This window comes from Oncorhynchus keta, chromosome 6 (genome assembly GCF_023373465.1).
Source record: "Oncorhynchus keta strain PuntledgeMale-10-30-2019 chromosome 6, Oket_V2, whole genome shotgun sequence".
NCBI classification, from domain to species: Eukaryota; Metazoa; Chordata; class Actinopteri; order Salmoniformes; family Salmonidae; genus Oncorhynchus; species Oncorhynchus keta.
The window spans coordinates 19,108,715-19,132,774 of record NC_068426.1 but is presented as its reverse complement, the minus strand read 5'-3'; the positions used below and the strand labels follow the sequence as shown (position 1 = coordinate 19,132,774).

The 24,060-nt window shown below is 42.3% G+C and overlaps 1 protein-coding gene and 1 pseudogene across 2 annotated transcripts in view; one reads left to right on the top strand and one right to left on the bottom strand.

Annotated features, from left to right (window-relative positions):
* Window positions 1-2,725: 2,725 nt before the first annotated feature.
* LOC118384840 (endonuclease domain-containing 1 protein-like) lies at window positions 2,726-3,815 on the bottom strand (annotated as a pseudogene).
* Window positions 3,816-4,780: 965 nt separating this feature from the next.
* The window catches only part of LOC118385167 (GRB10-interacting GYF protein 1-like), a 32,121-nt gene continuing 12,841 nt past the window's right edge, over window positions 4,781-24,060 (top strand). The window contains exons 1-21 of one of the 2 annotated variants that reach the window (XM_035772067.2): window positions 4,781-5,112; window positions 6,109-6,527; window positions 6,727-6,791; window positions 7,273-7,320; window positions 7,446-7,575; window positions 7,693-7,791; window positions 7,986-8,094; window positions 8,211-8,325; window positions 8,419-8,630; window positions 8,752-8,936; window positions 9,037-9,169; window positions 9,257-9,421; window positions 17,745-17,902; window positions 18,060-18,300; window positions 19,251-19,417; window positions 20,507-20,604; window positions 20,686-20,777; window positions 21,702-21,775; window positions 21,872-22,225; window positions 22,994-23,169; window positions 23,301-23,461. In XM_035772067.2, coding sequence (XP_035627960.1) covers window positions 6,757-6,791; window positions 7,273-7,320; window positions 7,446-7,575; window positions 7,693-7,791; window positions 7,986-8,094; window positions 8,211-8,325; window positions 8,419-8,630; window positions 8,752-8,936; window positions 9,037-9,169; window positions 9,257-9,421; window positions 17,745-17,902; window positions 18,060-18,300; window positions 19,251-19,417; window positions 20,507-20,604; window positions 20,686-20,777; window positions 21,702-21,775; window positions 21,872-22,225; window positions 22,994-23,169; window positions 23,301-23,461 — 2,752 coding nt within the window. In that variant the 5' untranslated portion in view covers window positions 4,781-5,112; window positions 6,109-6,527; window positions 6,727-6,756. Of the gene's footprint in view, window positions 5,113-6,108; window positions 6,528-6,726; window positions 6,792-7,272; window positions 7,321-7,445; window positions 7,576-7,692; window positions 7,792-7,985; window positions 8,095-8,210; window positions 8,326-8,418; window positions 8,631-8,751; window positions 8,937-9,036; window positions 9,170-9,256; window positions 9,422-17,744; window positions 17,903-18,059; window positions 18,301-19,250; window positions 19,451-20,506; window positions 20,605-20,685; window positions 20,778-21,701; window positions 21,776-21,871; window positions 22,226-22,993; window positions 23,170-23,300; window positions 23,462-24,060 lie in introns of both variants that reach the window. The other variant, XM_035772066.2, reaches the window with a different exon arrangement.

Genomic DNA, 24,060 nt, shown 5'->3' with positions numbered 1-24,060 from the left:
GCAATGAAGGTCTACAGTAGTCTCAACAGCACTCTGTAGGGTAGCACCATGGTGTAGCCAGAGGACAGCTAGTTTCCATCCTCCTCTGGGTACATCGAACTTCAATGCAAAAGATAGGAGGCTCATGGTTGTCACCACTTCCATAGACTTACACAGTATTATGACAACTTCGGGAGGACATCCTCAAACCTATCAGAGCTCTTGCAGCCTGAACTGACATGTTGTGCACCCAATCAAATGATCAGAGTAATGAATCTAGTAATTAAAGCATAAGCTACAGATAGTTAACACTGCAGTGCATAAAAGTGGTGAGTATTTGACTGAAAGAGGGAGAAAGAGAATAATTGAACAGTTTTGAACAAATTGATTTCTTCAAAAATGAAGGTGAAGCAAGAGAGAGAGAGCTAGCTATATTTATATAGGCTGTGTGCAGCAGTTAGCAGATATGATATGAAGGTTTCACTTGGAAAGGTTTTTTTCAACTGGTCACAAACAGTACTGAAGTCCACAACCGAAGGGAAAAGTTGAGAGGAGGAGAGTGTGTAGATGCGAGAAGGAAATATAGCTACAACAATCAAAGTGATCATGCTGTTTGTATGTGGCTGCAACGAAAGTGAACTGTATTTGCATTGGATCCAGGGTGTATTATTCCGCCTATTCTGTTGAGAAACGTTCTAAACGGAAGCAAACGGGACAGAACGGGGATAAACATATCTGAATATGTCCAACAGAAACCCTCGTTTGCAACTATTAAACTAATGATTAAAACCTAGATTAGCTAGATGCAGGCAATAGTGTGAAAGGTGGTATTGAATGTGACGCTCACTGTCTGTCACCTTGATTACTCAAATTGCTCTCGACCTGTGCACCTATATTGTAAACTTTCATTCACAGGCTAGGTTGTAGCAACCTAATGATGGCTATAGGGAAAATTTGAGTATCATGTAGTAGCCTAAACCTATCGATGTGACATTGAAGTGGGTGAATCGAGTATGAATTACAGTCATCCAATATGCTGTAATAAAAACAAGGCCATCCTCATGAAATAAAATCTTAAACAGCACCGACCGCCACTGGTGGACATGTCATAATACACATAAAACCTAGCGGTCAAACGCTGAAATAGTTCCAATCGTTTTTTCCCCCTAAAATTTTCCCATAGGGGATTTTAGAACCACTTCAATCAAGGCCTGTGTTTCATGTTGACTTTCCCTGGTGTGACATTTTGTTAACCATGTAAATCTCTCTCGGACAAGATTACTTTTATCAATATAATTCAGCTCTATTTGCTCTCAAATTCTAAAATTCTAGACATCATGCAGGACTACAAATCCCTGCAAACTCCTGCACGTCATCTCTAGCTGACACCTATGCTAACAGGTATTGTGTAAATGTAAAACTTGCCGAAGACAGTTCACATTTAGTGTGTTGTGAAATCTGTTATGAATGTATTGTAATGCTTTAAAAATAGTATAAATGCCTTAATTTTACCGGACCCCAGGAAGAGTATTTAGAGTATGGCTAATGGGGATCCATAATAAATACAAATACAAAATGATCAATTTAAACAAATTTAGACAATTATTCATTACTAAAGTTAGCTAGTTAATCCAGAGATTATTACCTTTGCCTCGATTCGGCAGTCCAGATCATCACGGCATTTGTCATTCTGTGTGATAGCCAGATTAACAGCTAATTAGCATTTCTATTTGGGGGGGATAAATACAAGCAAACATATTGATAAAAATAATCTTGTCCGAGAGGGATATACACTGTTATCAAAATGTCACACCAGGGTAAACCGACACGAAACACACCCTTATTTTAAGTGTTTCGAAAATCCCATATGGAAAACATTAATGATGTAAGTTATTGGAATCATTTCCGTGTTTGACCGCTAAGTTTTATGGGTATTATGACTCATACTGTGGTACTTTATAAACTACAGGATTACGTCACGTTCTAGGCAGTATGTCACATTTTCACATATTCTTCAATGCTGCCTTTCATTCAATTCCTTGGATTGTCTAATCAGAGTATGACAGGCCTTGAATTGGCTGTCACCTATCATAAGACCACTCTCATGGAACACTACAATCTACTGAGACGACCAATTACAGTGAGCTGTGTGGAACCCTCCTGTGCAAAGCATTCTGCCATCAACCCTCTTTTTTGTCTTGTCATCTCAGTCTTTCCTCTCTCCACTTACGCTTAAAATGCTGTAAAATGTAAAACCTGCTCTCTAATCTCTCTTTGTGGAGAACAAATGGCCTTCAGCATCAGGTGAGTTTCAGTGGCAAGGCAGTGGTAATAGTAGGTTAGCACAAAACCACAGACAGATAACGCACACAAGAACTTCCATGGTATAGACTGGTATCAGAGACAAAGGAGAATGAGTGAGTGAGTGAGTGAGTGAGTGAGTGAGTGAGTGAGTGAGTGAGTGAGTGAGTGAGTGAGTGAGTGAGTGAGTGAGTGAGTGAGTGAGTGAGTGAGTGAGTGAGTGAGTGAGGCTATACATTCGATATATGAGGTGAGAGATCATGATATACTGTACGAGTTCTGAGAGAAAATAAATGGAGGAAGCGAACCGCAAGCGTCTGCTAAATGACTTAAATGTAATGTAAATGTAAGTATTTAGGAAAGACAACATCAGATTTACCTCCTTTTTCATTACATTACATTACAGGTCAAGTAAATCACACAACACATAATTCTAAGTATAGTGTCAAGGCATGTGCAGGCCATTATCAGGTGGCACACAGTTATCATAGAAGATCTGAAAGGTATTGTCAACAAAGCTGACACTCTTGAGGAAGTTATCCAGCTGCTGAACAGATATCTCCACCACCTCAGGCCTCTCTTTCTCATTGAGTCCGTGGGCCACATAGGCTGGGAACTTGGAGCGCTCCTCAAAGGGCGCGTTGCGGTCGTAGTTGATGCAGCAGTAGGCCTGAACACAAGTAGATGGGGACAGTCACGTGGTCAATGTTGTGGCGACTGATCATGTTCCCGGAGGTGGTGACACCAGTTACCATGAAGGCGGTGCGGCGGCAGTAGTTGTTGAGGCGGTGGCGGATGGTGTGCTCGTGGGTCTTCCAGGGGCCGATGTTGAACTCCCGGACCTGAGGCACCACGTTGGTCAAGGTTTAAGTGGCTGCCTTGTCGTTGGGGTCAGACTGGTGCTCGCCTGGGTTCAGGTGGCCACGCTCAAAGTTCACAGTGTTGGAGTAGTCTTCCAGCACCACCTGAGCATCCTCAAAACTGCGATGGAGGTCGCCTTGAGGAAAGGGCTGCATCTCCCCAAAATCAGACACTGTTTAGAGCTGATAGAGAGCTGAGGATTAGTAAGGAAAGCAGAATAGTTGTACTCAAGGAATCACAGCCAGTGGAACCTCATGGAATCTCTCTTTGAATGCACATTCTTAACACAACAGTATATTTCTCACTATTCATTCTATTTGCACAAAGGCCATAGAGTTGTTACTTTAGCCAATGACAGTGAAACTGATTCATTCATCTGTAGGCACGACCACAAGGCAAAGTTGCAGAGATCCTGTTAGATACAGGAGTCTGTAAAAATACCTGTGGCTCATACATCTAGGGCACATTAACCTTTTTGGTGCCGTCAGAGTGCTTAAAGGTGTAGGCTGAGTAGACGGGAATGTGGCCAAGGGTATCATACAGGGTGGCTTGCCGTTGTAGCGTTGGCAAATCTTCTTCAGACATTTATCCTTAAGTCCCAGTGGTGTTGTGCCCATGTACATGCACTCACGACACTCAGGTGAGTAGTTCTCCTGTACCTCTGCCTCCACCATCACCACAACTAGCACCCAGGGCAGCGGCTGAGCTCGCTCAGGGACGCAAGAAACCACGGAGAAAAGTGCTCAAGAAGAGGTGCAGTGGAAGCTGTCAGTTTACTTGTCTTTGAAATTGAAAGTCTCTCTCTCTGTTTATTTGATTTATTTCACCTTTATTTAACCAGGTAGGCCAGTTGAGATCAAGTTCTCATTTACAATACAAAAAATCTATATACAGTGTGTGCAAATGAGGTAAGATTAGGGAGGTAAGGCAATAAATAGGCCGTAGTGGCGAAGTAATTACAATTTAGCAATTAAACACCGGAGTGATAAATGTGCAGAAGATGAATGTGCAAGTAGAGATACTGTGGGTGCAAAGGAGCAAAAAAAGAAATAACAATATGGGGATGAGGTAGTTGGATGGGCTATTACAAATGGGCTATGTACAGGTGCAATGATCTATGAGCTGCTCTGACAGCTGATTCTTAAAGTTAGTGAGGGAGATATATTGATATATTTATTGTTTATTTCACTTTTGTATATTATCTACCTCACTTGCTTTGGCAATGTTAACACATGTTTCCCATGCCAATAAAGCTCCTTGAATTGAATTGATATGTCTCCAGCTTCAGTGATTTTTGCAGTCATTGGCAGCTGAGAACTGGAAGGAAAGGCGGCCAAATAGGAATTGGCTTCGGGGGTGACCAGTGAAATATAACTGCTGGAGCGTGTGCTACCGGTGGGTGCTGCTATGGTGACCAGTGAGCTGAGTTAAGGTGAGGCTTTACTTAGCAACGACTTATAGATGACCTGGAGCCAGTGGCGAGGGCCTTTGTGTAGGAATGCATACAGGCCCAACATAATAAGGTGTCAAAGAAAGAGTGAGGGGGGGGGGGCGTGTTTGTCCCACTCCAGTCAGAGAGGTGGCGGTAAAGCACCAACAACTAGTTCGCCTGAATTCTCGATAGAGGTATAAAAAAAATAACAGCTGTCAAATAATGCAAGGAGAGAGGCCATTTTTCTAAAACACAAACAAGACGAGAAAGCGAGTTATGAAAATATTCGCAGCGAACGTTGGTCAGTTGAAATTATAATTAAACGTGGTTCAAGCAAATATTCAAAATATAGTTGCAAGGAAGAAACCTGGAGATATACAGGTCATTGCGAAATACACGCATATGTTGTTAAAAAGAGGACTTAACTAACGTTAGCTACATTCCAATTTCGCAAAATTTGCAGCTACCAGCTAGCTAAGTTGTAGCTGGCTAGCTGGCAACTTAGCTGGCTAGCTAGTGCGACCAGCTTTCAACAAAAGGTAAGTAAAAATTGGCACGATTATTTAGGCAAACATTATACTGCAATATAATAAATTGCACTGCTTACGATTAATATCATGCTAATTTCTCATGGATTGTGTCAAGATGGTTAGCTAACTAGCTTGTTAATTAGCAAGCTAGTAACATTATCCGCGCAATGTGCAACCATATTAGCTACGTTTAGCTAGCAGAAGTGCAGGCCAAAGCAGCAGCCTAAAGTTGAGATGTGCGTTGCGAGTCGGAGGGGGTAGAGGGCTGCTCACTGCTTTTCATGGTTACTCATCTAACGTTAGGTATTTACCTCCGTTGTTCAGCTAGGTTAGTTAGCTGGCTGCAAATACGTTAGTTAATTTTAGCAAACTGGTTCAATTAGGTAAATGTTCTTGTGCAACTTCAAATGAAAGTCAAGTTTTCTTCACTTTTGTTTGAAGTGATTCGTTCGAATGTGCAAATGGCTAATTCAATGTTCCAAGCTGACTTCAGCAGATACTAACTACGAATTGTTTGCCATTTGTGGTTAATCGAAAACACCACAGTTACATTGAGTGCATTTTAAATTTGCCACTTTCTATTTTAACTTAATTGTAACATGTTTTGTATCGAAACCAGTTGGCTACGACGTGTTATGTAATTGCAAAGTTAGCTAGGTAACGTAGTTAGCGAAGGGGGGCGTGTTGCTCAAACACTTAACCCAGAATGGTGACGCATCTCTTCCTTCTCTAACTCATTCATTCTTCTAGCTAGCTAACGTTATTGTTCAGTTGGCACAGTTAACTAGTTGCTACTTAGTCGGCTGTGAATAGTTTAGCTATGAACAGAGCTCGGAAATTAAGCTGGCCTTCAGCTTAGATAGACGAAATATACGAACTGTCAATGCACAACTAAAGTGAAAACACTTATAACAACAGTTACACTTATAACAACAGTTATAACAACTTTAGTGTGGTAAATATTATTTGCATGTGAAAACTAAATTGAATGTCTCATTTCCCCAGGTGTTTACAAGGAGGAACAATAGATCCGATGGAAATACTCAAGCAGGAGTAAGAAGACAGAAGTGGAGAGAATAATAAATGCATGTGAAGAAGATACACATATCGCTCCCTGTGATCTCCTGTTCTTCACAATTTTGCTTCATGGTCAATTATTATGATCAACTCCCATGTTGTAATTCCTGGTGCTATTTGTCTGTAAACATTTTGTTTTCATTTGTTGATTGGTGAGCTTGCTGTCACATTTGGTCACTCCGTCACCTCACCTAACCCCTTTCCCAGAGCCCTGCAGCTATTTGCTCAGTGTAACAGATTTGTTTGGCCCAAGTACACCCACTCTAAACCACTGCACAGAGAAGAACCAAATAGCCTTTAACCCCCTCGTCGTATCTGGACCGAACTGGTTCAATCCTCTGGACAAGGTTAGAGCTCCACTCACTCTGTAATGTTGCCCTGGCATATTGTTGTGTCCTATATGTGGATGTGTGTTATTGAGTACAAGTGTTTGAGCTGTGTGGTAGGAGATAGTATTTAATTCATTACTTCCCAAAGAGGACATTTGATTGGTTGATTATGTGGTGCCATGTCATGATTTGACTGTTGTCCTTGTTGTGCCAACAGAAGCCTTGAGCTCCAGTTGAAGAGAGGAGTATGACTGCTGAAACACTTAACTTCGGCCCAGAATGGTGACGCATCTCTTCCTTCTCTAACTCGTTCATTCTTCTTTCCTCCCTGCTTACATTCCTGGCCCATAACAAACTCTTCTGTTTCCTCATTGGCCCATTCCCAGCACACTGCATTCAATCCTTCTCCATTTTCTCTTTCCCCATTGGCTTGTTTTCAGAGTGAGTGCATGACCTTGGTCATTTCAGTTTTAGAATGTAAAGAAAAGAGAACCACATTGTGTTTATTGATGATTCTTCAACTTGTATGTAGCTATCTTAAAATAATGGAATGTCGCAAGTTGTCCTTCAAAATGCGTCAATCAGCAGGTGTTTACACTTAGTTGGGCCTGTCCTTATCCCTACTCCAATCATTCAATAAGAGCACCCGCACACATAAATTCTTGCTACATTGCCAATAATTCATCTCAAAATTGTACTAAAAGATAATCATTGGCGTTGTATTGTGTACTGTTTTTATTCTGCTCCTGCTTGTTGCCCTTAGTTGTCTAGGGGAAGATAATGGGCGATGCATATCCAACTTAAACTTGAGGTGAAGATAATAGATGGATATAGTCTTACACATGGCCCAGTACTATTATGTCAGTAATAATGATTGCATTTGAAGTGTTATTTATGCATGCATGGATTGTGCTGATGGTGATTTCTTCTCCCCAGGCTCCGTGCACTATCCAGAGGGCGGAGTGTGACGTCCCCCCCTCCCTCCCCAGCATTGCCAAAGTCCAAGCTGGCCGATTACCGCTATGGTCGTGAGGAGATGCTAGCACTTTATATCAAAGATGACAAAGTAAGCTTATGTATAGAGTGATTCACTCTAATGAGGATTCCAATACAGCTGTTTGTGTTAAAGGTGTCTGGCCGGTTATGACTAGTGGGTTTGAAGTAAACCAAACTGTGTTCCCAGCCCCCAGAGGATATCACGCAGGATAAGGAGTTTGGTGCTATCCTGCAGGATGAGCCTGTGCAGCCTTTGGCACTGGAGCCTCTAACTGAGGAGGAGCAGGTGAGACTGCAGGAGATATAGGAGTGGTTATTGAGTTAGAGGTTTGCTGCTCTGATCCCTGAGAAGTATTTGGCCAGGATTAACTCTCAGATCTTAGTTGCTACTTTCACCCATGATGTGCTGATCCTGTTTCAGTGTATGTTGACAAAATGTCTTTCTGTGTCAACGTCATTTTCCTTCCTTCTGTCCTGCAGAGAAACTTCTCCATGTCTGTGAACAGTGTGGCTGTGCTGAGGTTGATGGGAAAAGGAGGCGGGGCCGCCCCTGCAGGTGTGGCCAAGGGTCGTGGAGGAGGCATCAGAGGTAGCGGTGCAGTTAGTTACCACCTGGAGTGATCAGGACGGTGCAACTATACATATGGAAATGTATTAACCGGCTGACTAGGCCCCTGAAGGAATTTCTAATGTTTGTTTGGGCAGGGAGAGGAAGAGGTGAAGGTGCATTCTACCAAAGAGCTCCTGGAGGTCCTGATGATGGAGAGGTGGGCTTCGGTCGTGGCCGAGAAATGCTCCGCAGCCAAAGCTGGGATGACCGGTAGGCTCACTGTCCTATACTATGCTGCCCTCGCCCCCAGATGGTTATCATTCGATCATATTGATGGTTGTTTATCGTCTTTCCTTCTGTCAGAGCTGAGAGGCCCAAGTTTGAGAAGCCAATCAGGCGTGCTGAGGTAGTGCGTCCAGGGTTTGAGGAGGCGGGACCTCTTGGCAGGAAGGACTCCTGGCGTGCCGACAGTGGTAACTGGCGTACCCTTCGGGAGGAGGAGGAAGAGGCAGCAGCAGCAGGAGGAGGAGGGGGAGAGCAGCCAGCCTGGAGAGTTGCAGGAACCCGCCGTGACGGTACACACTGACACACACCTAACCACTCACACACCCTCTACTTAAGACTAATGTTGTGTATACTTTGCATGTTTTCCATGTCTGATGGACACTCCTTCTCAAATCAAAATCACACAAACAGATGGGGGTCCCCGGTCTGCAGGCTGGCGTGATCATGGCGGCCGGAGGAAGTTTGAGTTTGACTTCCGTGACAGCGAGGGCCCCCGCAGGGAGGACGACAGGGACGGCCTTCCTGAGTGGTGCACTGATGAAGAGGATGGAGAGATGGGCACCTTTGACTCCTCGGGGGCCTTCATGTGCATCAAGGTGTGTGTTGGCTGGCAGGCATTATTTCTGTCTGTTTGTCTACGTGTGTGTGTTTGCATGTTACTTATGTCTATTCTGAACCTTATGCTTGTCCGAGCAGAAAGGCTCCAAGGGCACCATCACTGAAGAGGATCTGGAGTTTGAAGCTCTAGAGGAAGATGAGAACGGTCAGGAAGTCAAGGACAACGGTCAGGAAGGCAAGGACAACTTTAAGGATAACTACACTGACGGAGGTGAGACACTTTCCCTGGCTATAGTAAACAACTAACAGAATAACTTTCTGCTTTCGTAGAATGCACATTCACCCTCTTTCTCTCCAGATGAGTGTGAAGCAGCATGTGAGGGGGTGGTCAAGTACAGGACTCCATCTCCTCCTGCTGTCTCGGCCCCTCCCTCCTCAGACCCTCTCCCTGCCCCCTGTGCCCCAGAGGCTCCCTTGGCACCCATCTCCCACCCCTCCAAAACCAACCACGTGCCCACTCAAGGTAAAAAAAAATATATATATTTCACCTTTATTTAACCAGGTAGGCAAGTTGAGAACAAGTTCTCATTTACAATTGCGACCTGGCCAAGATAAAGCAAAGCAGTTCGACAGACACAACGACACAGAGTTACACATGGAGTAAAACAAACATACAGTCAACAATACAGTATAAACAAGTCTATATACAATGTGAGCAAATTAGGTGAGAAGGGAGGTAAAGGCAAAAAAGGCCATGGTGGCAAAGTAAATACAATATAGCAAGTAAAACACTGGAATGGTAGTTTTGCAATGGAAGAATGTGCAAAGTAGAAATAACAATAATGGGGTGCAAAGGAGCAAAAATAAATAAATAAATTAAATACAGTTGGGAAAGAGGTAGTTGTTTGGGCTAAATTATAGGTGGGCTATGTACAGGTGCAGTAATCTGTAAGATGCTCTGACAGTTGGTGCTTAAAGCTAGTGAGGGAGATAAGTGTTTCCAGTTTCAGAGATTTTTGTAGTTCGTTCCAGTCATTGGCAGCAGAGAACTGGAAGGAGAGGCGGCCAAAGAAAGAATTGGTTTTGGGGGTGACTAGAGAGATATACCTGCTGGAGCGTGTGCTACAGGTGGGAGATGCTATGGTGACCAGCGAGCTGAGATAAGGGGGGACTTTTCCTAGCAGGGTCTTGTAGATGACATGGAGCCTGTGGGTTTGGCGACGAGTATGAAGCGAGGGCCAGCCAACGAGAGCGTACAGGTCGCAATGGTGGGTAGTATATGGGGCTAAATATTGAATTCAGGGCTCTAAATTGAAAAAATATTGTTAGTGTGTTCCCAACTTAAAGGTTAGGAGCAGCACATAATATTTAGTAGCACCAGAAAATAAGATTTTTTTTTTATTGAGATACAGCCTATATTCATTCTAGCTACTTTTGAAGCACATGTTGTGCCCTAAACTAACATGTAAAGACATGTATTTATTATAAAAGCTCAAATGTTTAAACAAATACCTTTCTTTGAAATTACGAAGTCGTTTGTGGTATATTAGTTTTCTATATTGTGTAAAAGCACTATTTTTCTATTGATACATGTACACTGTGTCTTTAGATGTCAGGTTTGCCATGATGACATGCAAGAGATCTAAAAGTAACACCTGCCAAATGTGGGTAGATTTTGGCATTGATGGGTAAAATGTCTTTCACCATCCACATTGGTGGGTTGTCAGGGCTCCGCAATGCAAGCATTTCATTCGCATTTGCGAATAAAAATAGAAGTTAAGTAGGAGCACATTTATAGCAAAATAGATGCTGCAGTAGCTGTTTTCAACGTGTTTGTCATTTTGTTTCTTAGCTGGTAGCTAATTAGACAACGAACTACGAATTCTATAATTTATAAACAAAAAAAATGTTTGTGAGAATATGCATTAGTCTGAAGCCGAAAAATAAAGGAAATTCACATGAGCATCACAATGCCTATTCCACCCATGCTCTACCAAGATTTTCCACCACTCAGCTTTGACTTACTACAGTAGCTGTGTTGGTGTTGTGCTTCAAACTATGTGTAGGCAGTTTTGTTAGGGTTCAAACCTTCTCAAACAGCCTCATTCATACTCTTAGAGGAGGTGCTTCCACAATAATGTGATTTGTACCGCATACAAGGTAGAGTTTTGGATTCTTCACACACCACAGTAAGAAATCTCATTACGCTACCTTTTTTTATGCTTTGTAAAAGAATCAATGAATGCAAGCTTTGCTTTTATACTTGCAAGACCATCAGGCTTGATTGACCTCTTTTGTTTGTAGTAATGTGGTGCATGCCTGTATTTCCTTAAACCTTTATTTTAGCAAAACATGTCATTGAGTTTTTAAAAAATCATAACATCCTATTTTGATCAGTAGGTAGCCAACATAACTGCAGGTGGTGTGTTGTACACACTAGCTCAGAGCCTGTCTGCATTCCTGGTTTCTTTACCTAATGTAATATTGAATTAAGCTCAGAACCACTTGTCTTTCAAACATGTCCCTGTTTTATCAATTGCAGTGCTAATCAATAGAGGTCGACCGATGAACACTTATTTTAACTTAATATAATACATCAATAAAATCAATTTAGCCTCAAATAAATAATGAAACATGTTCAATTTGGTTTAAGTAATGCAAAAACAGTGTTGGAGAAAGTAAAAGTGCAATATGTGCCATGTAAAAAAAGCTAACGTTTAAGTTCCTTGCTCGGAACATGAGAACATGTGAAAGCTGGTGGTTCCTTTTAACATGAGTCTTCAATATTCCCAGGTAAGATGTTTTAGGTTGTAGTTATTATAGAAATTATAGGACTATTTCTCTCTCTACCATTTGTATTTCATATAACTTTGACTATTGGATTTTCTTATAGGCACTTTAGTATTGCCAGTGTAACAGTAGCTTCCGTCCCTCTCCTCGCCCCTACCTGGGCTCGAACCGGGAACACATCGACAACAGCCACCCTCGAAGCATCGTTACCATCGCTCCACAAAAGCCGCGGCCCTTGCAGAGCAATTGGAACAACTACTCCAAGTCTCAGAACGAGTGACGTCACCGATTGAAAAGCTATTAGCTCGCCATTTCACATCGGTTACACCAGCCTAATCTCGGGAGTTGATAGGCTTGAAGTCATAAACTAACGGGTGGCATCCCTAAGTCTAAATATTGCTGTTACATTGCACAACCTTCAATGTTATGTCATAATTACGTGCAATGAACGTAAGAGAAGTGGCACAATTTCACCTGGTTAATATTGCCTGCTAATCTGGATTTCATTTAGCTAAATATGCAAGTTTAAAGATATATACTTATGTGTATTGATTTTAAGAAAGGCATTGATGTTTATGGTTAGGTACAGTAGTGCAATGATTGTGCTTTTTTCGCAAATGTGCATTTGTTAAATCATCCCCCGTTTGGAAAATTTGTCTGTCTTTGTTAGGAAGAAATAGTTTTCACAGTTCGCAACGAGCCAGGCGGCCCAAACTGCTGCATATACCCTGACTCCGATGCAAGAGAAGTGACACAATTTCCCTAGTTAAAATAAATTCATGTTAGCAGGCAATATTAACTAAATATGCAGGTTTAAAAATATACTCGTGTATTGATTTTAATAAAGGCATTGATGTTTATGGTTAGGTACACGTTGGAGCAACGACAGTCCTTTTTCGCGAATGCGCACCCCATCAATTATATGCAACGCAGATAAACTAGTAATATCATCAACCATGTGTAGTTAACTAGTGATTATGATTGTTTTTTATAAGATAAGTTTAATGCTAGCTAGCAATTTACCTTGGCTTCTTAATGCATTCGCGTAACAGGCAGGCTCCTTGTGGAGTGCAATGTAAGGCAGGTGGTTGGACTAGTTAGCCATAAGTTTGCAAGATTAAGTCCCGAGCTGAAAAGGTACAAATCTGTCGTTCTGCCCCAGAACAAGGCAGTTATCCCACCGTTACTAGGCAGTCATTGAAAATAAGAATGTTTTCTTAACTGACTTGCCTAGTCAACCTTTCTAGCGCAGGGGTTCCTTGCAGGTTTACAGCGAAAGCACCACATGATTGTTCGGTCATAGCCAAGTCGAAAAAACACAGCCATTTTTCCAGGCAAAGATAGGAGTCACAAAAAGCAGAAATATAGATCAAATGAATCACTAACCTTTGATCATAATCAGATGACACTCATAGGACATGTTACACAATACATGCATGTTTTGTTCGATAATGTCCATATTTATATCCAAAAATCTGTTTACATTGGCGCCTTACGTGCAGTAATATTTTGATTCCAAAACATCTGGTGATTTTGCAGAAATACTCATAATAAACATTGATAAAAGATACAAGTGTTATTCACAGAATTAAAGATAATTATCCTTAATGCAACAGCTGTGTCAGATTTCAAAACAACTTTACGGAAAAAGCATAATCTGAGAACGGCGCTCAGAACCCAAAACAGCCAGAGGAATATCCGCCATTTTGGAATCAACAAAGTTAGAAACAACACCATAAATACTCACTTACCTTTGATCTTCATCAGAAGGCACTCCCAGGAATCCCAGGTCGACAATAAATGACTGATTTGTTCCATAAAGTTAATATTTTATGTCCAGATAGCCACTTGTTAGCGTGTTCAGGTGGTCCTGTAGCTCAGTTGGTAGAGCATGGCGCTTGTAACGCCAGGTTAGTGGGTTCGATCCCCGGGACCACCCATACCTAGAATGTATGCACACATGACTGTAAGTCGCTTTGGATAAAAGCGTCTGCTAAATGGCATATATATTATATATTATATATATATATATATATATATATATATATATATATATATATATATTATTATATTATATATATTAGTAATCAATCTTCATGAGGCGCAGGCACTTCATCCAGACAAAAACTCGAAAAGTTCTGTTACAGTCCTTTAGAAACATGTCAAACGATGTATGGAATCAATCGTTAGGATGTTTTTAACATAAAACATCAATGTTCCAACCAGAGAATTAATTTGTCTTCAAAAAAGCATTGGAACTAGAGGTAACTTTGTCGGGAGCGTGCGTCATGAGACCACGGCTCTCTGCCAGACCACTCACTAAAAGAGTTCTTATGAGCCTCTCCTTTTTAGTAGAATCCTCAAACCAGTTTCTAAAGACTGTTGCCTTCCAGTGGAAGCCCTAGGAAGTGCAACCTCATCCATATCTCAATGTGTATTCGGTAGGCCAAGCTTTGAAAAACTACAAACCTCAGATGTCCCACTTCCTGGTTGGATTTTTCTCAGGTTTTCGCCTGCCATATGAGTTCTGTTAATACTCAGACATCATTCAAACCGTTTTAGAAACTTCAATGTTTTCTATCAAATAATAATAATAATATGCATATATTAGCATCTGGGACAGAGTAGGAGGCAGTTCACTGAGCACGCTATTCATCCGCAAGTGAAAAGTCTGCCCCCTATCCCAAAAAGGTTAAATAATGGTGTAAAAAAATATATTTTTGTCCTGATCGGCGTCCAAAAATACCGATTTCCGATTGTTATGAACACTTGAAATCGACCCTAATTAATCGGCCATTCCGATTAGTAGGTCGACCTCTACTAATCAATAGACAGTTCATTGCCTCTGTTAAAATAATAGGCAGCTTAATGTTCTTTGCGCTTATATTTCTTTGTGCAATAAAGATGGCGGCACAACAATAATACACATTTACAATAGGCCTATATCTAAAAATACATACATCCAAATCTATATATATATATATATATATATATAAATAAATATAGTACCAGTCAAAAGTTTACACCTAATCATTCAAGGATTTTTCTTTTGACTATTTTCTACATGGTTGAATAATAGTGAAGACATAACTATGAAATAACACATATGGAATCATGTAGTAACCAAAAAAGTATTAAACAAATCTAAATATTTTAAATTTGAGATTCTTCATAGTAGTCATGGTTTGCCTTGATGACAGCTTTGCAAACTCTTGGCATTCTCTAAACCAGCTTCACCTGAAATGATTTTCCAACCTGTCTGTTCCCACATATGCGGAACACTTGGCTTGCTTTTCCTGTTGAGAAACAAATGATAGTCCCACCAAGCGCAAACCAGATAGCATGGCGTATCGCTGCAGAATGCTGTGGTAGTCATGCTGGTTAAATGTGCCTTGAATTTTAAATAAATCAAGACGGTGACACCGGCAAAGCACCATCACACCACCTCCATGCTTCATGGTGGGAGCCACACATGCAGAGATCATCCGTCCACCTATTCTGCATCTCTCAAAGTCACTGTTGGAACTAAAAATCTCAAATTAGAACTCATCACACTAAAGGACAGATTTCCACTGGTCTCATGTCCACATTTTTGCTCATTACTTAAAAATAAACAGATCATATTTACATAAGTTTTCAGACCCTTTACTCAGTACTTTGTTGAAGCATCTTTGCCTTTTGTCAAACTCCAGACTGGCTGTCGTGCCTTTTACTGAGGAGTGGCCTCCTTCTAACCACTCTACCATAAAGGCTTGATTTGGTGGAGTGCAGCAGAGATGGTTGTCCTTCTGGAAGGTTCTCCCATCTCCACAGAGGAACTCAAGAACTCTGGCAGAGTGACTATTGGGTTCTTGGTCACCTCCCTGACCAAGGCCCTTCTCCCCCGATTGCTCAGTTTGGCCATGCAGCCAGCTCTAGGAAGAGTGGTTGTGTTTCCAAACTTACATTTACTACACAGTGTTCTTGTGGACCTTCAATGCTGCAGACATTGTTTTGGTACCCTTCCACAGATCTGTGCTTCAACACAATTCTGACTCTGATCTCTACAGACAATTCCTTTGACCTCATGGATTGGTTTTTGCTCAGAAAACTGTGGGACCTTTATATAGACAGGTGTGTGTGTGTGTGTGGCTTTCCAAATCATGTCCAATCAATTGAATTTGCCACATTTGGACTCCAAGTTGTAGAAACATCTCAAGGATGATCAATAGAAACAGGATGCACCTGAACTCAATTTCAAGTCTCATAGCAAAGGGTGTGAATACTTATGTTGATAAGATGTTTCTGTTTTTTATTTAAAAAATTGCAACAATTTCTTAACCTGTTTTTGCTTTGTCATTATGGGGTATTGTGTGTTAGATTGCAGAGTTTTATTTAATCCATTTTAGAATAAAGTTGAAGTCGGAAGTTTACATACACTTAGGTTGGAGTCATTAACTCGTTTTTCAACCACTCCAACTTTCTTGTTAACAAACTATAGTTTTGGCAAGTCGGTTAGAACATCTACTTTGTGCATGACACAAGCCATTTTTCCAACATGTTTACAGACTGATTATTCCACTTATCTGTATCACAATTCCAATGGGTCAAAAAGTTTAGATGCACTAAGTTGACTGTGCCTTTAAACAGCTTTGAAAATTCCCCACAATTCTGGTTCATCCTTGGGCGCAATTTCCAAACGCATGAGGGGGGGGGGTGCAGCATCATGTTGTTTGGTGCTTTGCTGCAGGAGGGACTTGTGCACTTAACAAAATAGGCGTCACGAGGCAGGAAAATTATGTGGATATATTGAAGCAACATCTCAAGATATCAGTCAGCCACTGGGAATGTGATGAAAGAAATAAAAGCTGAAGTCATTCTCTGCTATTATTCTGACATTTCACATTCTTAAAATAAAGTGGTGATCCTAACTGACCTAAGACATGGAATTTTTACTAGGATTAATTGTCAGAATATTCTCCTTTAAGTCAGGGGTTCTAAAACTTTTTCTCTCAGGCCCCCCTTCCAGCATTGGGGAACATGCCACGCTCCCCTTCGCGCGCACTACGCACAAGCACTGTTCATTAATTGTTCACTCCCATCTTGTTGGCAGAAATAACATTTTGCTGGTTTAAAGCTTATTTCCTGCAGTTCTACACATTTGTCATGCTGTGCAGAGAAACTGTTGCTGTTAAAGCTAATTTTCTTGCAAGTCAAAACATTTTGCCACCTGCTAATGTATATTCATGTGACATGAGTGACTCAAACAAACTTGTCTGTGTCATATTTTTTTTTCTAAATAGCTCTCTAAAATATGCAATGACTGACATGACAAGGGAAACTGATGACACATTACTCAATTTAGAAATTGCACCTTGTGCATTCTACTATTAGAACTTTAAAGAGGAAGTTGAAAGCTGGACTGAGTCTCCATCTCCCTCCAAAAAGAAAAATAATGTGGTGTGCCTCACAGTTTGGGGAACCACATACTAATTTCAGTATCCCGGGTTTACATTTACTAAGTTATGTCTATTTTGAGACCAGGCTGGCACACAGCAAGTCATGTACGCAAGCGATGAATCTGTTTTAACCTGGTGCAGTGTGTGGAACCCCCTCACTACGTTTTACTTGTCAATGGAGATTTCAGACTTTCTGTGAAATACACTGAAAAGTGATTTTAACACAGTGTTGATCAGTCAGCACACATTTAGATGATGAATGTCGATGGCAGGAGAGGGAGTTTAGTCCGGAGACGGAATGTATTCAACACGTGTTTGACAGCATCGCTGTTTCAATCTGGTTCTGTTTACATGTGCGTTTGGGATTCAACCATTTACTGTAGTCGGTTCAACATAGCTAACTTACTGTTTCTTAATGTTTAATGCTTAATGTAAATGTTTCCTAATTTGTCATTTGCTTTCTCATGTATGGTTTGTGTTGTGGTCTTGGTTCTTTGTGTGGGCATCAGTTTGTATCTGCTCCAGAGAATGTTTCACCTGTATGCTCAGTAGTGGCCCTAGTACAGTAGTTGTACACGTCTCATCCCCTCTCCCCCTGTTCTCTCTGTGGTCTCACAGGCAGCTCACCTCCGGGGAGTGGTGCTCAGCTCAGTCCAGACCCTTCCTCCTCTACCACCACTTTCTCCAGCCTGATGCCTCCTCACTCCTTTGGATCTCTCCTCCCATCAACAGGGGGAGAAGTGGAGGAGGACGAGGGCATGAAGCACTTGCAACAGGTAGGGTTGCATTATCATGTAAATTAGACATGCATTAATTTTACATCCAAGTACTGGATTTATTGTCAGGATTACGACTACAATTGATATACTGGCTGAATGTGATGTAGTGTTATGTAAATGTTCATATTTCTTTAATCCTCTCCCACCCTTGTAGGAGGCTGAAAAGATGGTGGCATCTCTGCAGGACACATCCCTTGAGGAGGAGTGTTTCACTCAAGCACTGCAGGAGAGCCACAACATTACCTCCCAATCTCTCACACACCCAGCCCCACACTCACACACACACACCGCTGGACACACACACTCCCACTCTGCCCATAGGGACTGTGCCCTGCCCCTCTCCCACGAGGCAGCCATGAAGTGGTTCTACAAGGACCCCCAGGCAGAGATCCAAGGTAGACACACACATTCACCATTTTTAGACATTTGGAAAGTATTCAGAAGCCTTGACCATTTCAACATTTTGTTACATTACAGCCTTATTCTAAAATGGATTAAATGTTTTTTTTTCTCATCAATCTACACGGAATACCCCATAATGACGAAGCAAGAAAACGTTATTATTTTTGAAAATTTATTAAAAATGAACTGGAGTCAAATTTAAGCATTCAGACCCTTTACGCAGTACTTTGTTGAAGCACCTTTGTCAGCGATTACAGCCTCGTGTCTTCTTGGGTTTGATGCTACAAGATTGGCGCACCTGTATTTGGGGAGTTTTTAGGTCTTTCCAGAGACGTTCGATCGGGTTCAAGCCACTCCTGCATTGTCTTGGCTGTGTGCTTAGGGTCGTTGTCCTGTTGGAAGGTGAACCTTCGCTCCAGTCTTGAGTTCCTAAGCGTTCTGGAGCAGGTTTCCATCAAGGATCTCTTTGTACTTTGCCCTTTTCAGCCTTCCCTTGATCCTGACTAGTCTCCCAAATGCTGCTGAAAAACATCCCCACAGCATGATGCTGCCACCACCATACTTTACCGTAGGGATGGTGCAAGGTTTCCTCCAGACATGAAGCTTGGAACTCAGGCCAAAGAGTTCAATCTTGGTTTCATCAGACCAGAGAATCTTGTTTTTTAAGTAAGAATGGGAGTAAACGCTGAGGTACAAATGCTGATAGACATGCCAAAGACGACTCAAAGCTTTAATCGCTGCCAAAGGTCCTACTACAAAGTATTGATTCTGGCATGTGAATACTTACGTAAATGAGGTATTTCTGTATTTTATTCTCAATAAATTTGCAGTAATGTCTAACAACATGTGTTGAGATGATGAGGATCTAAAAATGAATTTAATACATTTTGAATTCAGGCTTTTTCATATTTTTTCATATTGTTTTGTCATGACCCTGGTCCAGGTCCCTTCTCCACTGTGGAGATGTGTGAGTGGTTCCAGGCAGGCTACTTCTCCATGACACTGCTGGTAAAGAGGGGTTGTGATGAGGGCTTCCAGCCCCTGGGTGACGTCATCAAGATGTGGGGGCGCGTGCCCTTCTCCCCCGGCCCCTCCCCCCCACCCCTGCTGGTGAGACAGCCTCCACCACCTCGGGGGTCCTCTGTGAGTCAGCGAGCACACGTCTGTCTGGGTGTTTCTGTTTACTGGTGGTTTGTTTAGTGGTGTGCGTGTGTGGGGTTAGTTTGTCAGTTAACCCAGGTACAGCAAAGGCACAGAGATACTTGACTGTGGTGAACAACTTTTATTTGAATAAGTAAAGTATCAAAGTATATATTGTCTCTTGTAGCTGTATCGTGTATCTATCCAGGACAGATACTCAGTAGTGTATCTGGTAGGGATGCACCGATATGCCATTTTTTTCCTTGACAAAAAAAACTACCGATTTGATTACATTTTTTTAGCGGCCTTTTTAAGCATTCTAGTACAGTTAAATAGTTGAAACACACACACTGACCAAAAAGTTATTTTGTTGGCATTTACGTATGTCCCCATTACCAGTAAAACATAATCAAAACCTATTTATTTCATTTACTTGCTGTGCTGTTTTGTTGTTCAGTCTCAACCAGGATTTCATCATACGTGTCAAGCAATGAAGTTTCAGCTGTGTCTGTCCGTGACCTCTCTTCCTTGTTGCACACTGTCACTGTGTCCGTTTCCATCTTGTCCAGCTGTCTAACATTTCACATAAACCCTGTTTCTTGTCTGCATCAAAGTAGCGCTCCTTGTAGCAAGCATCGAGCATGGTGGCGACACAGTAAAGAGGCTCCGAGAGTATGCCACTGAATCGCTTGTTCACAGCCACTTGTAGAGTACTTTTGCAAGTTTGAACCCCTCTAAAATGTTCTTCCTCTTTCAAATGACCGCTCGACTTGAACTTGTTTAGTTGTTGGAACTGTGTGCTTAGAATTTTTCTGCTTTTCTTCTGTGTAGCGCTGTACTTTTGTAGCGTCATCTACCTACGTTATATAGGTATGCACGACAGCTTTGACATCGGTTTTGCGCTAGACATCTGGCCGATGTTGCCATTTTTAGGTAATATCTGCCGATTCCGATATGCTTACCAATTTATATTGTATATCCCTAGTATTTGGTGTGCTTGGTGGTTTTCTAAAGCAGTGGCATAGTTGGTACGGTAACTCTGTAGGTCTTGTTCCGCAGGGCAATATGGACCAGGAGCTGCTGAAGAAACAGTTAGAACAAGCAGCCACTACAGCTTTATACCAGCAATTGCAGATAAGGTTTCAGCACATGAACAGGTAGGCGCAAACACACACACACACACACACTGGATGTATATGAGGGTATTTGTGAGTGTACTAATGTGTTTCTGTTTTCAGGAGTGGGGAATCTAGCATGATTAACAGGTCCATGTCAGTACCAGATAATGGGTCTATGTGGGACATGCGTACCTCAGCCTCCCAGCAGTCAGGTACTGAAAAGGAACCCGCTGCATCATTATCTGCTTCACATACACCTTTTATATAAGCACACTTTATACAGATGCGGTCAAATATATTGTTTCACGTTCTTCAAAAATAATTTATAATTTAAAACTGTTGGTGTTAACATGTATTTGTTTGATTTACAACTGCACACAAAAAATCTCTGGAAAATTATGATTTTTCATTTCAAAGGCAAAAATGGCCTGGACTAAATTGTTAAGATTTCGAATGAATTTGGTTGGAGGCAAGGTCATTCTCAGCAAATGTAATTTATCCTACAGCTGGTAAGTTGCTGGTGCCTACAGGGTAAAAATAGCCATTCAACCAGTTTTGAAGAGGACATTCTGCTCCATTGCACTCCATTTTCAAGTGCAAGGGTGCTAATATAGTTTACCATATTTGTATAAGGAAAGGGGGAAACCTAGTCAGTTGTACAACTGAATGGCTTTAACTAAAATGTGTCTTCCGCATTTAATCCAATCTCTGAATCAGAGAGGTGTGGGTGGCTGCCTTGCTCGGGGGCAGAATGACAGATTTTTACTTTGTCAGCTTGGGGATTCGATCTAGCAACCTTTCGGTTACTGGCCCAACACTCTAACCACCAAGCACACACTCTTGCATATCCTCCAAGACTGATAGACCTCAGCTATACATCTTTTCATTCACCCAGATGTCCTTCTACATGGGGTGGCAGGGTAGCCTAGTGGTTAGAACGTTGGACTAGTAACCGGAAGGTTGCAAGTTCAAACCCCTGAGCTGACATGGTACAAATCTGTCATTCTGCCCCTGAACTGCCCCTAGGTCATCATTGAAAATAAGGATTTGTCCTTAACTGACTTGCCTAGTTAAATAAAGGTAAAATAAAAAATAAAATGTTGCTGTATGTCAGTAATGTGTTTGGCCTGTTCCAGGAGGTGAGGCCAACCTATGGGACTTAACCATGAGTCATTCCACTCAGGGGCCATCTCTGGAGCAGCTACAGAAGGTACTGTCTTTATTGACTTTGTCCCCCCTCTCTCACCCTCTCTCTCCTCTCTTTCTCTTGCTGACTCTCTCTCTCTGTTCATCTCTTGTACCTCAGCTCCAGGACCGGCGTGAGGCTGAACTCAGGGCCAAGCGAGAGGAGGAGGAGAGGAAGCGGCGGGAGGAGAAGAGGAGGCAGCAGGAGGAGCAGAAGAGGCGTGAGGAGGAGGAGCTGTACAGGCGTAAGCAGCAGTGTCGGCAGCAGCAGGAGCTGATCCTGAAGCTGCTGCAACAGGCCCAGCCCGGGGGCCCAGGGTGTATCTCTGGGTCAGGGTCAGGGACTGTGTGGAGTGGCCCCCAGGTCTCAGCGCTCTCCAAGCAAGGCAAGAGCCTCAGCCTGCTGGAGCTGGAGACCGAGAGGCTGCTCAAACAGCAGGCCCAGCACCAGAGGGCCCAGCAGCAGAGGGACAGGGTGAGGAACCCCCCCCCTTCACACGGGCGTCCTGCTATGTCTACAGGGAGGTTTTAAAAGTGCAGTAGTTTCCTGAGAAGAAATGTGTGTTCTGAGGATATTTATTACAATGCCCATAAGTGTAACCAGCAGGACCTAAAATTACCACCTGCCAAATGCCGGTATTGGCATGTAATGTCTATTTCAACAGCCACGTTGGCAGGTGATCAGGACTCCACAATGCAAACATTTCTCTCGCATTTCTGTTGTTCTGCCCCTGAACAAGACAGTGAACCCACTGTTCCTAGGCCGTCATTGTAAATAAGAATTTGTTCTTAGCGGACTTGCCTAGTTAAATAAAGGTAAAAAACACGAAAATATATATGTTTGGGTTACTGTACCACCAACTGAATTTTGCTTTGCCCGGAGTACCCCTAAAGTACCCCCTCGTGCATTTTACCAGTAACCCCATAGACTCATGAGTCTTCTCAAGTACCCCCTGTGAATAGGCTAAGTAGCCCTAGTGACCCTAGTACCCCTGGTTGGGAATCACTGGTCTAATTGACTCTGAAGTATACTAAAGTGCGACTTTGTCCATCTGATTCTTGGCTATTTACATCGAAAAACTTGTTTATGAACAAAACAATGTTTGGGGTTTGCTTCAACTCCTAGCGAAGACACACTACGGGGGGTGTAATTATGGCAAAAATATATTTGGGCTGGTGGACCAGGCCCTGGTAACCAGTAGTGTGACCCATGTCCCTCTGTTCTTTCTCTGTCTTCCTCCAGCATGGAGGCCTGTCTATGGGTCAGTGGGGTGAGGGGTCTGTGGGCATGTGGTCTGGTGGGGGCATGGAGCCCAAAGGCAGCTCTGGAGGTATGGGTGTCTGGGAGGAGGCTGTGAAGAACCAGAACAGCCTCCGCAACATGGGCATGAAGAACAGCCGCAGCAGCCCCTCTCTTAGGTACACCTCACTGTGTGTGTGTGGTGCATTGTGTTTACCTCTGTTTAAAGCTGTGTGTTAACGTTTTGTGTGTATGTAAACTGTTTCAAGGCCTGTGTGTGTGTAAACATTGTTTCCGTGTCCACCTGCAGCGAGCAGTACATGTTAAGGAAGAAGCGTACAGAGGAGGAGGACAAATTGCTGAAGCTGCTGCAGGGCATGAAACCCCAGGACGGCTTCACCACCTGGTGTGAACAGATGCTGCACGCGCTCAACACCTCCGCTAACAACTCCCCCTCCTCGTCCCTGGATGGTAACGAATGCTCCACCTCTTTCACTTCATCACCCATGAATATACTCAAATATAATGTCATCACTCATTCAGACTATCTGGGTGTGCACCAGCTCATGCTTTTTATCCCTCTAATCACTCTGACATCAATGCAAATATATTCAAAACGATTTCCTTTCCGCCCCCCAAAAAATATGAAAAGCCGATCAATTTTGCTCCGGCTAATTGTCTGGGAGAAGAAAAAAAGCCCTATTGCAAAAAATAATAGTTGTTAGCCTATTAATAAATGGGAAATACCAGTCGATGGAAATACATTTGACCGGTCATGCTTATCTGTCTATAGGTTAGTTAGCATAATTAACCTATTTTCATTAGTCCAGCATCTTATCACATGCTCACAGCATACAGATAGAGCCTAGTTTCAGCTGAAACCCTGCCAGACAGCACGAGAGCAACTGCTACAGCTCCTCAAACAGCATGTTCATTGCTGCTGTAGTGAAACGTGCTTTTATAAGTCCAATCATTGCATAGCAATTCTAAATATTTTTCAACTGATAATTGAAGTGCACTTCCCATTCGTCATTCAAGTGCATAGGCAACGGTAGGCAGGCATCAGAACC